We start from the raw sequence: 16208 nt of genomic DNA on the forward strand, positions 1-16208 counted from the left end.
TGCAAATCAGCTGTTCAAAGACACAGTTTACAAAATAAATTACTGACTTGCCAAGTGAGAGAACAGGTGTCATTCCAGGAATAAGGAATAGTTCACTCAAAATGCATAGTTGTCTGTCACTAGTCTGTGGGCCAGTATTGGTTTAGTAATTTCATAATCCTTCCTCCCTGAGATCAAGCAGCAGAAATTATGTGACAATGAGCAAATACTACTGAAGGATTTTTGGGTAAACTAAATAGATTAGTCTCACATGTCACTGTTTCTAAAACAAGGCGTTTTTCTGGGCTGCGTTAAAAAAAAGGGCAAACATTTAGAGTATACCCATTTCTCCAGGGACCACTACACCACTGCCCTGTGGCTTCCTGGGGTTGAGCCCCCCCAAAAGTAAGAACCGAGAATCGCCCCTGAATTAAACTATATCACTCTATAACGAAGAACTTTGTACATAATATAATTTATTAGGCTTAACAAAACAAACAAAACAAATAGGCTATATATAATATATAAAATACATTATTCGAATACTCCCCAAATTACAAATTTTATTGATACTGATAGAGCAACGATTTCATCATTTTAAACTGTAGGTAGGCCTACTTCAATAGAAAAATATTAAATTAATATAAGCTAAAGAGCTGTAGGTAGCTTTCGCCGGAGAGCATGGCTTTCACTTCAACTGTCGCAAAAAAAAACGTTGATAACATCCAAATTAACTGATTAACGACCGCCCACGGACTTTGAGCGACCAAGCCAGCCAGCGACTGAAAACAGCCATACGAGCGTCCATCACAGCGACCAATGCGACCTACGTCGCGATCGACGCACGTCGTTGGCCGCTCAGAGCTCGGCCTTCCTCCAAAAATGTGCAACTTAATCTGGGGGTTGTTCGTGTTAACCTTCAACAGCCAGCAATTAAAGCACATTTTGATTATTCTAGTAATTTCTTTATTTTTTTTTACACATTTTTGCTTCAAAATGTTCATTGACCAATCTTCTGACCAATCGCAATATGAACAGTTACACCTTAATATAGGATATATATATTTGTATACGTCCACTTTGTATACGTCCAGCTAGAACCTATTTTAACCTTGTTATTATTGTCTATTACTGTGTATCTTCCAATCATTCATTTATTAAGAAATCACAAAAGCTCCCATATCTGTGTTTCTCTCCACCTTTCCGTGTCTCTCTTCCAGCCCCCCCATAGGATAGAGGTGGGGGGGGGGTCTCTCCCCACCAGGATATGGTTAAAAAATCTAGTCCTGGACGACTACATCCTAAACCCCCACACACGCACACACACACACACACACACACACACACACACACACACACACACACACACACACACACACACACACACACACACACACACACACACACACACACACACACACACACACACACACACACACACACACAAGGAGGATATGGGTGGGGGTGGTCTCTCCTGAACGTCACGTGATCAACATCACCACCGCCGTCGAGGTTCTTTGTTGATGGTGATTCACAAAAAAAATCTCATCCCCTCTGACATTGTCGAAGCGAATTTCTACCATATGATTCTCGGTTCGTCCACGAGGATGTTCGGTTGCCCTGTCTGAACGGGAGACGGGAGGGAGAGACGCGCCGCCGTATCTGGTCCGGCGATAATAATGAGATAAAACACGTTTAAAGGTAAGGTTTAAGGCGGATAGTCCCAACACCGTGTAGCCTACCCACGGTCAGACGGAGGGCGGGGGGCGATCAATACGTGCCTCTCTACCAGGCCCTGCTTTTGTCCTGTGATGTTTGGCTTGTTCCGCTTTCTGCACATCACGGCAAACATGCAACCATATCCACAGACCATTGGGAGGGGAAATACTATCTGAGTGAGGGGACAAAGTCCAGCACCGCAGGCAGTTTTAGGTAGTCAATCTCAATCGGATTGGATTCTGCGGTGACTGCCCTGTTCGGTGGATTTGGGAAATAAGATCCGAAAAGGGGACCCACTATCTCTTTCCATCTCCGCAGCCTCGCTACCTGTTCTACCATGCCCTCGGGAGGATCTCGTCTCGTCAGCGGCTCGGGTCGCTCGCCGTCCCCGGTGTCGGCCCGGTTCCTCTCCCCTCTACTCTGCGTGCTGCTGGTGGCGTGTGTCCCCCGGGCTCAGAGCTCTTTCGCCCGCACCAGCGGAGAGTGTGTACCGGGGAAAGACAAGGATTGTTTAGGTGAGTTAAACCTTTTTTTAAACAAGGAAAAAGCCAACAGAGAATGTATTTTTGTGTTTAAGAATCTTGTGAAACCCTACTTAATGTGTGAGTCAAACATTCAGGCTATGCTATGCAATAGCTTAGGTTAAGTGTTTTTGTGTGTGTAATACTATGGTACTGACGGTGAATGGCTACTTCTAAGGACCCACCAGCACATACATTCCTTTAACCACACTCAAACCTACAATTAGACCTAAAATCGACTCTGTGAGGACACGCCAAAACTGCCTCTGATCTGCTACTAAGTACCCTGACTTACGTGTGCTGGCTACTGACACACACACACACACACACACACACACACACACACACACACACACACACACACACACACACACACACACACACACACACACACACACACACACACACACACACACACACACACACACACACACAACACACATGCAACACCCCAAACAACACTTACACACTTCTCTACACTACTCTGCACTAAACACACACACACACAAACCAGACATACTCACATAACACACACACACACAACCCCAAAAACATGATATACATTGGGCCTCCTTCGACATCTGGAGCTGCTCTATTTTTATCAGTGTGACACCAAACACATAAAATGCTTCGACCTCAAAATCACATCAATCCACATCTAGAGGTGGGCCTACCAAGCTTTTTTCTGGGACCATCCAGATGTCTAGAGTTTCATGTCTGGCTCATTGGCACTTCACACAAGAGCAGCAATTAAACCTGCATCCATTATAGGTTTCCTGTGCCCCATTTCCTGTATCAGTGCCCCCACTTCCATCTCTCGCTCCCCAAAACTTTTACGTCTAGCTTCCTACTGCATCCTAGTACCCATGGTCTATGTAGTTTTATTTTATTATGTTTCTTTATATTCCTTATTCCCCTCACTTTTCTATTCTATTTGTCCTGTGCTTTTGCTGTGACTCCCGGATTTTCAGGCAGGGATTATGACAGTACTATGTATTCCACTTTACTACCATCCTAAGGTGTATTAACTACAATTGACTCAACTACAAAAGAGTAAAAAAAAAGAAAAGAGAAAACAGATTATTATAAAACACTTTCATTAACATTTCACATAAATAGGTTGATCATTTGAGAACACCGGTCGCCCATCTTTGCCTCAGCTCCAGTGTGTTGTTCACGGAAAAACCAGACAAACCACTCCTCCCGGTGGGTCCTAATAAAACGTCAGTCTTATAATCTCCCAAGCAGAAGGTTGCTAAGGGATTAGTCTCAGAGCCCTGTTGTATGAAGTCGTCTCCACTTGGCCACAGCTAAAGAGCCAAGCCTTCTTACGTTATTCCTAGAGCTACGATACGACCAGCGATTACACTTCAGCGGTATCATTCAAAGGTTCAATCTCTACAAAGAGGTTTGTGTATTTCAGCGGATTGAGATAGTTCATAAGGACGTATGGGAATAGGACATAGAAGAGAAGTGACTCTGTGGCCGCAAGAAAGAGCGAGAGAGAAAGATACAGAGACTTGTTGTTTAAAAATGTACCGTGCTTTGGCTACGTAAATGTATGTTTCCCATGCCAATTATGGCCTTTGAATTGAAATGAATTGAATTGAATTGAGAGCCAGACAGAGAGATGGCAGCATTAGGGAGGGAAAGAGAGAGAGAGGGAGACTGAGAGAAGCCAATGGGGCAAACAGAGAGAGAGAGAGAAGGGGATGGTGAGTTACAGAGAGAGAGACAGACACAGAGAGGTGGAGAGAGAAGGCAGGAGAGCGAGATGGAGATGGAGGGAGAGACAGAGAAGGAGAGAGGGAGAGGGGGGGAGAGAAAAGGAGAGAGAGAGAGATGGGGAGAGGGGGAGAGAGAGAGAGATGGAGAGAGAGGGAGAGGGGGAGAGAGAGAGATGGAGAGAGAGAGAGAGGGGGAGAGAGAGGGGGGATGGAGAGATGGAGAGCAGGCAACAGGGAAAGAGAGAGAGAGAGAGAGACGGTGATGGCAATGTGGAAAGAGAGTGAGTGATACACACACAGACACAGAGATGGAGAGGGGGCAACTGGGAGAGAGAGAGAGAGAGAGAGAGAGAGAGAGAGAGAGAGAGAGAGAGAGAGAGAGAGAGAGAGAGAGAGAGAGAGAGAGAGAGAGAGAGAGAGAGAGAGAGAGAGAGAGAGAGAGAGAGAGAGAGAGAGAGAGAGAGAGAGAGAGAGAGAGAGAGAGAGAGAGAGAGAGCGGGAGCCAGCAGGATTTACCCATGCCTGACTTGATGGTGGGAGAGTGGGGGGCAGCACAACACTCCTCTGTTCACGGGGAACTCGACACAGTCCTCTGACCTCCTCCTGCAGTGCCGCTCCCGCTGGTTACCCGGCAACACATATCATTCTAACACTAGTCAATGCTGAATTGCTCACTTATCGCTTAGCAACTAGTTCCAGGGAGCAGCACGGCCAATGCCTTAAAGTGTTAACAAAATGCTTAATGGTGCCGTCGCAGATTAAAGTGGCGTATTTAGTGTCAGGGAATGTCAATTTAGTGATTGTTGAGTAAACACCACAATGAAATACAGTGGATTTATTTTGTAGACACAAGCTGTGTTGTGAATCATCCACCAGATGTTCATATTTTTTTTTACATGAGCCAACGTTTGGATCATTGATTTATTTATTATAATATAAAACATTAACAACACCATTTTAGATTTTTTTGTTTCAGCTGTAGCATGCTAACTTCCCCTCCTAGACTTAATAAAGTGTCTTCTTATCTCATACAATTGAACCCTGTACATTTCAGTCGGCGTTCAGACCTGAACCACATTACTCACTGAACAAATCTAATCTATGGGTCGCTTTTCATCAGCATTCAGAGAGATGAAATTCTACTACATGGTGCAGTATTGAAACCAATCCCTCACCCTCACGAATTCACCCACGCATCATAGTATACAGTTACACACACTCACACTGACACAGTCAGACATGAACACGCACACAAACACATCTCCCAGTTGGAATCTCAGGTTTAGCGTACACCAAAACGTCTATTCTCCACTGACCTGTCTGACTTGGCAAACAAGCTATAATTGACCGCCCATGTAACCAATAGCACGCAAGATGGAAAAGGCCACAGGAGCTAGGTTGGTTAGGAACCATACGGTATCAGACTGTTGATCATTATCAGAGCAACATTCAATTGAATGCAGAAATTGTTCTTAAAATGTGTTCAAAAATGACATTTTAAGTGTGGTCTGGATTCCTCTGGGAAAAAGCGGTTGGAAACATTAACACTCAACGACAATGCACAAACACACAATGTACAGATTAGAGGCGGCCATAGCTTCAGTTTCAAAGTCTTCCTAGATGGAGAACACAATCCCTCTCAGTGCGTTGAGCAGTCTGACGGAGGTGCTGATCCCGTGTCTTCAGGGAGTGTGCGCTGGCTGAATAAGCATTTATTCCTGCATGACTGGCTTGATTTTTGTCTCGCACTTACAATTACATATTTTGCGGCTGCGAGCGTGCATGAAACCGTTCTTCATAACTACTTGCGATTCAGAGGGTTTAGTGCTTGATTATATTCAGAAGGAACTTGTGTAATTGCTTGTTGTTGGAGGGTTAGCCAAACAGGCTATACTGTGTAAACGGCGTGATAATAATAGTAATTCAAAAATGTGGAATTTTCCCTTTGACTTCACACGTCGGTTTAAACACAATACACGCAATCACAATAAATACAGGATGGTTACGACGATGTGAATGGGGTTTACAAACACTTTTTAAGTTAATAATATTATTCTGTTATTGCAGTTTGAATGAAATCCTATTATCATTAGTTCTGCTTTATTATTATTATTATTATTAGTATGGTTGTGTGAGTGAACTATATTTTCTACTGTACAACAATTATGCCCATAATAGAAAGGGGGGGAAAGGGGTTGTAGTCCGATAGGCCACATAAAGGTATTTCCTGATTAGACGGGACACAGAGGTCATGACCCTGTAATTACCAGCTTTAATTGGGTACCCGGGGGCTGTTGTGGCCAATCAGCTGTGACCAGCTGGGTTTCCAGGTAGCAGCTCAGTCCCTCGGCTCCAAGCATTGTTACCTGAGGCTTGGTTTGCTTAAACATTCATCCATTTCCTCATGGAAATGCACGTTATCTGCTTGATATGATATTATGTTTAGTGGTCTAGTGTGTTTGTTTATTTTGCAGTGTGAGTGGGGAGGAGATATGTGTGATGTTTTGGACTGTGTTTTTCTACACAATAAGAGTGTGTCTTCTATGATGTATTTATAACAAGCTGAATGTTTATGTAATGCATTGGTTACAGTGCGTGTGTGTTTCTACACTATGAAATGTTCTTATATGATGTGTGTGTGTCTGTCTGTCTGTGTGTGTGTGTGTGTGCGTGTTCGTTCTGCAGACCTGTCGGAGAAGAAGAGTGACCTGCGTGTGTGTGACACTGGGACCTGCCGCTTTGGAGGGACCTGCCGCGAGAACGGAGCAGACATCAAGTGTGTGTGTCAGTTCAACGTGAGTCCACACACACACACACACACACACACACACACACACACACACACACACACACATGACTAATAAAACATGCATGAGTAAGAAATGTAAAGTAAATCAACCATTAAAATTCTTTACATTTTTTATGCATTTTGTTTGTTTGTATGTATGGTTGTGTGTCTGTGTGTGTGTGTCCATCATTGTGTGTGTTTTTGTGCTTATATGTGTGTGTATTAATTTGCGTGTGCGTGTGATCATTCATGTGTATGCGGGTATGCGTCCATCTTTGTGTGTGTGTTTGTATGCTTGTTTTTTGTGTGTGTGCGTGTATTAATTTGTGTGCGTTTGTTGGTGTGTGTGTGTGTGTAGTGTCATAAGAAGTACATCCCAGTGTGTGGCTCTAACGGAGACACATACCAGAACGAGTGTTTCCTCCGGAGAGCCGCCTGCAGGAAGCAGAGAGCCGTCACCATCATGGCAGAAGGGACCTGTTATACTGGTAACACACACACACACACACACACACACACACACACACACACACACACACACACACACACACACACACACACACACACACACACACCCATAACCATACCCTTACACACACACACACACACACATACACACACACACACACCCTTATACAGACACACACACACACACACACACACACACACACCCATACCCTTACACACACACACACACACACACACACACACCCTTATACAGACACACACACACACACACACACACACACACACACACACACACACACACTCATACCCTTACACACACACACACACACACACACCCATACCCTTATACACACACACACACATACACTTAAATACACACACACACATAAACGTACACACACACACACACACACACACACACACACACACACATACACTTATACACACACTCACGCAAAAACAATCATACATACACATACACTTATCCACACAGACACACACATTAAGATGTAGACTTATTCTCACACACACACACCCTCACACAGACACACTCACATACACTTATGCACACAGACACAAACACAAACATATACTTAAACATGTACACCCTCACACACACACACACCCTCAAACACATACAACTACACAACTCACATGCACACACACATGCAAACACACTCACACACGTACATGCAGACTCTCCCACACAGGCACCTACACACTCAAACAGAGAGAATTAGACATCAAAAAGTGCAAGGCACACATTAATGACAAACCTATTTTTGGTCCTCTCTTGCTCTCTTTGTACTCTCTCTCTCTCTCTCTCTCTCTCTCTCTCTCTCTCTCTCTCTCTCTCTCTCTCTCTCTCTCTCTCTCTCTCTCTCTCTCTCTCTCTCTCTCTCTCTCTCTCTCTCTCTCTCTCTCTCACAGATGGTGGATCAGGGTCTGGAGATGGAGGTGAGAATATTGTCCTGTCCTCTCTTTTAAAACACACCAAGCCATCCTGGTAAAAAGGAACGACATTTTTCTCCCTACGGCGTCGGCATACAAACATGTGGAAATGGTAGCGATTGACGCTGTGTTGTGCCACCATTTTAAATGTATTGGTTATGTATTCTCCCCACTCAACCCATTCCCTGACAAACTGCCTGCTTGAAAGGACTCTCTGAGTGGGGGACCGGCTGCCAAAAGCTAATGTCCATACATTATGATCACACCCTCCAGTGTGGTGGGCCAAGGAGCCGTCAGTCTGAGACACTGCTCTTATTAAACACACAGTATGGTCCAAGGTGTGAAGGACAGGTCAGAGCGGACAGGAAGACACTGGGATCAGTGGCTGCGGTGTTCCCAGCAGAAAAGCTCTGGGTTCGATCCCCACTGTACACAGACAATCTTTGAGTGAGATTTCTAACCGCGACCTTTCCCTTAATGCATTCACTGAATCACTGTGAGTCCCTTTTGATGAAAGGGTCTGCTTAATGACTGGATAACCAATATAATAGTCCATGATTAAGTACAGATAATATGTGTGAGAAACGATTTGTCAGAGAAGAAGGTGATCGATACAGAATGTGAATAGTAGTACACAGTGTTGATGAAGAGGAGTCTGTTTGTCTCGGCAGACGATGAAGGCTCAGGCAGAGGGAAAAAGGTGTCCAAGTGTGGGAACTGCAAGTTTGGAGCAGAGTGCGACGAGGACTCTGAAGACATGCTGTGAGTGCAACTCACACACATTCACATTCTGCGCATGCAGCTGAAAGTGAAACTAAACATAAAAAAACATAAACAGGGGAACATGAATGTGCTGAATTATACGGATGATTCCTCATGATGCTCATCGGTATTGGTGCGGCGTGTGTTTCTTTTTCAGGTGCATGTGCAACATCGTGTGCAATGGCCACAACGAGAACCCTATGTGCGGTAAGGACGGCGTCACCTACGACACGCCCTGCCACGTCAAAGAGGCGTCCTGCCTGAAGCAGCTCAAGATAGACATCAAACACGTGGGCCGATGCCAGGGTACGCTCACCGTCTCTCTGTCCTTCCGTCACACCTTACATGTCTCCATCGCTCTTTTGTTCTGTCTTTCTTTGTCTCTCACTTTCTCTGCCTCCACGCGTCTCTCTCTCTCTCTCTCTCTCTCTCTCTCTCTCTCTCTCTCTCTCTCTCTCTCTCTCTCTCTCTCTCCCACCCTCTCTCATTCTATCTCTCTCCCTGTCTTTATCTCTATCTCTTCCTTATTCCGCTTATACTGTCACCCTCTCTAGATCTGTGTCTCTCCTTCCCCTCTCGCCCCCCCCTCCCTCTCACTCTCCTCTCTGTCTCCCACCCCCTCTCTTCTATTGGCCATCCTTCAAACGTCTGAGATGAGATCCCGAGGCAGACAGCTCCAGGTCCACTCAGAGCCCAGCCGTGTTTTGGCTCCTCCCGGGCGCCCAGCCAGTTAATTACACTCTATTTAATGGGACTTGTTATTCGTGCCGCTGGCTTGTTATTAGGTTATGAAAAATGACTGTGGCTCTGCGTGTAAAAGGATGAGAGATGAGCTGGATCATCCATCTTTATTAAGGACATCAATATGCGGTTGATGTCTAATGACTCTCGCCCTTTTGTTGTGGAGAATAGTTCATGCAAATCCTCCTCTTTGTGTTATTAATATCAAGGTGTTTTTGCTAAACAGTGTCTAGCTATTGAACAACCCTGCATCTCTGGATGCAACCATATTTTCGACGTTTGAAGGCTGGTGGTAGCTGCCTGTGTCTACTACTAGGCATAACCACACGATCCCAGATGAAGTATTTATGATTTCAGGTCATGCCCAGAACTGATCTGGGTCTCCTGCTGTTTGCCAAGATAGACCTCATTCTTGTCACGCACAGTGTTTCATTATTTAATACATGGGTTAAGAAGACAAACATAGCATGGCCCTTTCATTTGAGATAACACCATTTTATCTCCATATTTTACAAGTCTCAATACAACATTTGACTTTATCATTTTTTGATGTTAAGTTGCCTTGGTTACCCCCTGGGTAATGCTCTGATTTCTCTCGAGCACACAGACATGATGACACACCCACACACACACACACACACACACACACACACACACACACACACACAGGAGGAAATGGACGGCTAGATTGAAGTGTTTGACAAATAAGGAGATGAGGAATAGGAAGAGAGAAAAGCAGAAGAGCAGGAAAACATGAGAGATGAGGGGCAGAAATGGGGCCATGAGAGGGAGACGTGACCTCATGTATATTAAATGATGACCTGATATCCACACACACACACACACACACACACACACACACACACACACACACACATACATACACACACACCTCTCAGAAAACAATGTATACAAACACACGCTACACTACGCATACAGAACTGAAACACACACTCACACACTGAAGGTGCTTTGGCCCATTCATGATCACAATGACCTCCATAGCCCATCTTCGTCTCTCCTTTCCTCTTCATTGCCCCTTTGTCTCCCCTCCTCCATATCCCCACGCCTCACTGATTTATGCCAGCGCACTCTATGTATGTGTGTGTGCATCAGTGTGCGTTTGGTCGTGTGTACTTGCCATGTGATTGGTTGGTGGATGGTGTGGGCTTGTTTTGACGTAAGATCTCAAAACACATTAGCTGTTTCAATGTAACCGTTGGCCTGTAAAGTGCTCCCGACATATACACACAAAGGCAAACTGTTACACGCATACATCTTATTGAACAGCGACACAAGAAACTGGCATTCTGAGGTGATTTACAGCTTCAAGTACAATTATATTGAGGGATATCGTTTCGTTGATAGCCAAGTGTGATTGTGCTTCTGCACTTTTATACTATAATAGCTCTCAGTACTATTTATAAATCTACTACTTCTGATAAAAAAATCTTTATAAAAAAGAAGATAAATATGTTGTAGGGCTGGATATCGTGGTGTCACATCGCAATAGGAATTATTTATCATTATAGGAAGACATGGTTGTGAGACTACCACAGCGTTACTCGTGCAAGATGTGGTAAAACAACGTTTTGATAAGCCTAGGTTACAGTATTTTTACGTTTATTTAGGATTTTACATTGCAACAAAAAAAATACATGAAATCATAATGGATTCTTATGTGCAAGGTCTACAGATGAATTGATAAAAGGTTTGTTTCCAGAGTCTGGTGTATGACTGCTCCACTCTTATGCTTTCAGACAAAGGAAGGAAAGATGACGGCGTTAAGATCAAGCCAGACGTATTCGGTAAGAAGCTCTCAGAAGAGGATCCTCGTGGATGTTAGAGGCCGTAGTTAAAATAAACCTATTCTGTAGATAACCACACATGACCACATATTGACCGGGTACATCATTACCTAGAAGACTACTAAATTGTGAAATTATAATTTGTATTTTTATGCTTACACTGATGGTTTGACTGTATGCTTGAATAACAACAGAACTAGTTTAAAACCCTCACACGTAGATTCAGGTTAGATAGGGCGGGAACCTCAATTATAATGAAACTATTATTTACTATGGGACATGCATGGATGGGTTTCATTTCAATAAATAAGGGTTATTATGATTATACTTTGTCTTTCTGCCATAGCTGTGCAGAACCACGGGGTCCTAGACCGGGAAGGCCACGGCGAACCCCCCCTGCCCTGTCCTGACGATTACAACCAGTTCTGTGAGCACGGCCGCTGTGAGATGACACAGAACCTCCCCACCTGCAGGTAACAGCCCCTCTCTAGGGCTTCTGGGTGTGTGTGTGTGTGTGTGTGTGTGTGTGTGTGTGTGTGTGTGTGTGTGTGTGTGTGTGTGTGTGTGTGTGTGTGTGTGTGTGTGTGTGTGAGCACCCACGTTCCCTAACCGCTACCTCCTCATTAACTAACACCATGATTACAGACAAAATGATTGATGATACCTTTAATCGATTTTTACGATAAGATTATGTGTACTTTATTAATCCCAGGTGAGGAATGAGGGGAAATGATTGATAGTCATTTATAATAACACCCTATTGCCAACCGATAATAATCAATCACACCGGTTACGTTTCGGTTGTTGACTCGCAAAACTTTCAGGCTCCTCCAACAAACCAGCAAATAAACAAACCTCCCTATCCTAACGTATTTTAACCCTGCGTATATATACGTCTCTCACTATGGACACTGTTTCTGCAGCTGTGATCCAGGTTACGGAGGTTCCCAGTGCGACCAGCTCACCGATTTCAACATCCTCTACGTGGTCCCCAGTGGACAGAAGCTGCATTACGTCCTCATCGCCGCCATCATCGGAGCCGTCCAGATAGCGGTCATTGTAGCCGTTGTCATGTGCTTCACCAGGTAACCGCTGCTATTTCAGTCATTGCCAGCACAAATACTCGTGTAGCTAGTATTTAGCTATAATGTTAGCATAGTCGTAGCATTAGGTGTTGAGCTTTTAGATAATACTTATGCTAGTGTTTATCTTGATATCTGTTGTTATAATGATGATTAATTAATATAACACAGTGGATACTGAGATCGAGAAAACAAGTGAAATATAATGCCATATTTTTACGCAATCAATTCCAAAGTTTAACAGTATTCCAAAGTAAGAAAAGTATGTAAAATAAAACAATTACCATCACAGATTTAAGAGTTTGAGTCCTGTGGGACAGAAGAAGAAGGCCTAAATAGCCTAATAACTAATAACTGTAATTCCTGTGGTTTCCTCTAGGAGGTGCAACAAAACCAAGCGTGGCCGGAGACAGAAGCAGCACCTGGGCCACTTCCCCTCAGGGACCTCCTCTAGGATGATGTAGCCTCTCTTTTCTAAACCTTCCTCTTTTCTGACTTATTATAAACAAATCTTTCGTACCACATGGACAGAATTGCATTTTTATTATCTTACCCATTTTGTGCCTCTTTGGTTTGTTTTCATTTAGCTTTTTTCTTAAGACAAACCTGTGGCTTTTTCTCAAGTTTTGAAGGGGCCTTATTTTTTTTATTTTCTTGTCTTTTTTATATTTCTTTTTTTTCTTCACCTGGATGTTTTCAGATGGCCGTTCTCACTTTTATGAAGGTACTTTTTCAAGTGGACTAAAAAGGGAAGCGTTTTGTCTCTTAAAGCCGTGTTCTCCTCCATCCTGTGTGCGACGCAGTGACCTCAGCAGCTGATAAGAACACAAAGTTGGTCTTTCAAAACAATCTCTCAATATGGTCGGTTTTCTCATTTCCTGTTCCATCCCGGCCTCCACTTCCTGTCTGTGTTGTCCCGGTCTTGTTGTCGGGGCGGCTCTGTGCTCCTGTTTGCGCCAGAGGACACTTTGGATCCAAACCAGTGCTAGCCCCGCCATTCCTCCCTGAAGAATACCGAGGTGTTCGTGAACAGCCTCGTGAATATGAGTATTCTTTACTCCCTAAATTGGAGTCACCCGAGAGATGAAGTACGACCACTTACTCCGAGAGATGCCTACTGTTCTTCCGTTGTCATGTTAACAAACTAAATCTAAATCGTGTTGGTATTTTCCAACCCCATCTGTACTTTTTCTATCCAAACAATTTGGTCGATGATGCATTCCAACCTCAATTGAAAAACCTGTGTGGCTCTCTTGATATGAATAAGCTGGCTAGTAATCGTTTGTTTCTATATGCATATCTATGTACACCACTCTGGAAATAGTAAAACTCTCCAATTCCAGTTACAAAGGGTTGGTTGCCATTGTATTAAAGCCATAGTTTACCTGAAGAGGACCCTGACTGCAATTATGAAGTGCTGCTGCTGATAATACGAAATGTTCCCCATCATGCCCAAGGTCACGGAGTTACTGCTTCAGACGTTGGTTGCTAGGAAAACAGATATTTTCCAAGGGTGGAAAATTCCAGGAAATTTTTTTTCTTTAGTTTGTTTCAGTTTTTTTGTACAAGACACTCCTGAAAACCAAAATGCTGTTTTTACTACGACTATTAAGGTACAAAATGACATGTATAGGTTGTTTTTATTCTAATTTACGCAATTTTAAATAATGCCATTCCGGAAATGGGATTCCAATGTGTTTTTTGACAAGCTGATTATTTAAATGACTGTTCTTTTAGTTTATTTTTGATATCATTTCTAATGGCGGTACGAAGTATCTATGTTGTTGTCATACTGTGGTCAACGGATTCGCTTCTATGTGGATTGGATTCCCATAAAGCATCTTAGCACTAATGTCTAGCCCTCATCTTTTAGTTAGGTTGGTAAATTATAAAGACCCACAGAAATGGTTCAGTGGTAGTTCCTGAACATGGGAGATGTATCCACAAGGAGTTGATGTGTATCAATTTCAGCATCTAAATGTACCAACTAAGATTGTGGCAGGTTCTGCTTGTAGATAAATGCTATGCTAGCTAATGTTATTTAACACCACTCAATTCTACAGTTAGTTTGGGAAAGTGATCATTGGTTGGCCTACCGCTTGAACGTAACCACCTAGTTGAACTCCCCCCCCCCCCCCCCCCCAGAATACTCGCTAATTAGCTAAACATTTATTGACTATTTTAACAGAAATCTGAATTCTGAATGGATCCTTTAGAAGCTACTCTACGCCGGTGGTGATTTGTAAACCTGCTGATAGATGGGGTTGTTGTTCTTGGTGGTGTGATGCTGCAAAGGAATCCTGTTCCTCTTTTTACTGTAGATCTTGGGTATTGCATGAGCCAGTAAAGTCTTTGGTTAGAGATTAGTGATGTAGTTGAGCTAGAATTAAATTATGTGTTCCAATAAAGTGTGTCATTTGGTGCATTTCAATATGAGCATATGTTTCCATATTTATTTGAACATTGTGTATATTTAGGCCAATTTATATTTGCTTAAATAAGCAGGGTTCATCAGCCTTCATACAAACTTTAATAATACTACTAATAATATAATAATGATAATATTATTCAATAATAAAGAGAAACAAGAAAAAATCCTGTTTTCCTCAGCAAAAGATAATCAGTATATCTCTGAAACATATTCCGGTAAAAAAAAGAATAATTCTTGCTACTTCTTGAAGTTGTCCGAAAAACATGAACATCAATCAGAACTAAGTGCTATTGCAGTATGTTATTCTTCCCGGCCATGTAGCAGGAATAGACTAGACTATTCCTGACGATACGTAACCTTATGTGCGCTTTGTGGTCCCCTCGCTGTTGGTTTGGTTAGCCCCCCAACATCTGGGGAGCTCCCACTGCAGTGGCTTCAGAGAAAGAAAATGTATGCAAAATAAATACTTGGTAGATATTGAAGCTTGCACACAAGTTATTTCGGTATCAAAAACATTTGTTTAAGTTTTTATCAAGGGCAGACATCTGCATGAAAGTTAGAATAAACTATAGAATTGCTCCACCATCGGAAGTGAAGAAGAGATGGAAAACAAACGCACCCTAGGGGCTCCGGGGTTGCTCTACCGTGTATAGGTGTGGTTATGAGGGTAAATATAGAAATGACGACAGCATAATTATAGACAGCAGCTGGTGGAACGGGTTTAGAAGGCTGGGCAGTCCCCTGCTGTATTTGATCATGTAACCCCCTTTACACATACACACACACACACACGGGTGCAGACACATGCATGCATGTGCAAACAAACATGCATGTGCACACTTACACACACACATAAACCTATTTTTCTCTGTTACTTTTTTTCCGCCTCTGTGTATTTGTTTTAAATCTGTGGTCTTTGGTTAAATCCATCACGACCAGTGCCGCTGCTAGCTATTTTGGGGCCCTAAGCATAACTCCTTTATGGCTCCTTTATGCACCCCCCCCCCCCCCCCCCCCCCCCGAATTCCCCCTACCAGCCCCCTGCGCTGAATTGTTGACCGGGGGGGGTGGATAATTCAATATATATATATTTTTTTATTGCCATGGGCCCCCCCTCTGCCTTGGGCCCCCCCACAACTGTCTCACTTTCCCCCGCAGTCCGTCGGCCCTGCACACAAGTATTGGAATGTCCAAAATCTTTTCAATTAAATAGTTATCCATAAATACAAAC

At 43.4% G+C, this 16208-nt stretch overlaps 2 protein-coding genes across 2 annotated transcripts in view; both read left to right on the plus strand.

Moving 5' to 3' along the window:
• The window catches only part of LOC132452244 (cytochrome c oxidase subunit 4 isoform 1, mitochondrial-like), a 213294-nt gene that overhangs the window by 74907 nt on the left and 122179 nt on the right, over positions 1–16208 (plus strand). The window lies entirely within an intron of this gene.
• On the plus strand, positions 1468–14982 carry LOC132452370 (tomoregulin-1-like). Its single transcript, XM_060044956.1, has 11 exons — positions 1468–1680; positions 2017–2213; positions 6632–6741; positions 7093–7222; positions 8133–8159; positions 8825–8915; positions 9073–9221; positions 11417–11464; positions 11811–11937; positions 12388–12549; positions 12926–14982. Exons 2-11 carry the CDS (start codon positions 2036–2038, stop codon positions 13008–13010), a joined length of 1107 nt encoding a protein of 368 aa, XP_059900939.1. The 5' UTR covers positions 1468–1680; positions 2017–2035; the 3' UTR covers positions 13011–14982.

Source organism: Gadus macrocephalus, chromosome 23 (assembly GCF_031168955.1).
Source record: "Gadus macrocephalus chromosome 23, ASM3116895v1".
Lineage (NCBI taxonomy): Eukaryota > Metazoa > Chordata > Actinopteri > Gadiformes > Gadidae > Gadus > Gadus macrocephalus.

What these genes read in the sequence shown, in the direction of transcription:
- LOC132452370 (XM_060044956.1), top strand. Translation starts at nt 2,036, where the DNA reads ATGCCCTCGGGAGGATCTCGTCTCGTCAGCGGCTCGGGTCGCTCGCCG. An exon ending in GAGGACTCTGAAGACATGCT is followed by an intron (nt 8,916 to 9,072) that starts GTGAGTGCAACT and finishes TTTCTTTTTCAG; the next exon opens with GTGCATGTGCAACATCGTGT. An exon ending in GTTGTCATGTGCTTCACCAG is followed by an intron (nt 12,550 to 12,925) that starts GTAACCGCTGCT and finishes GGTTTCCTCTAG; the next exon opens with GAGGTGCAACAAAACCAAGC.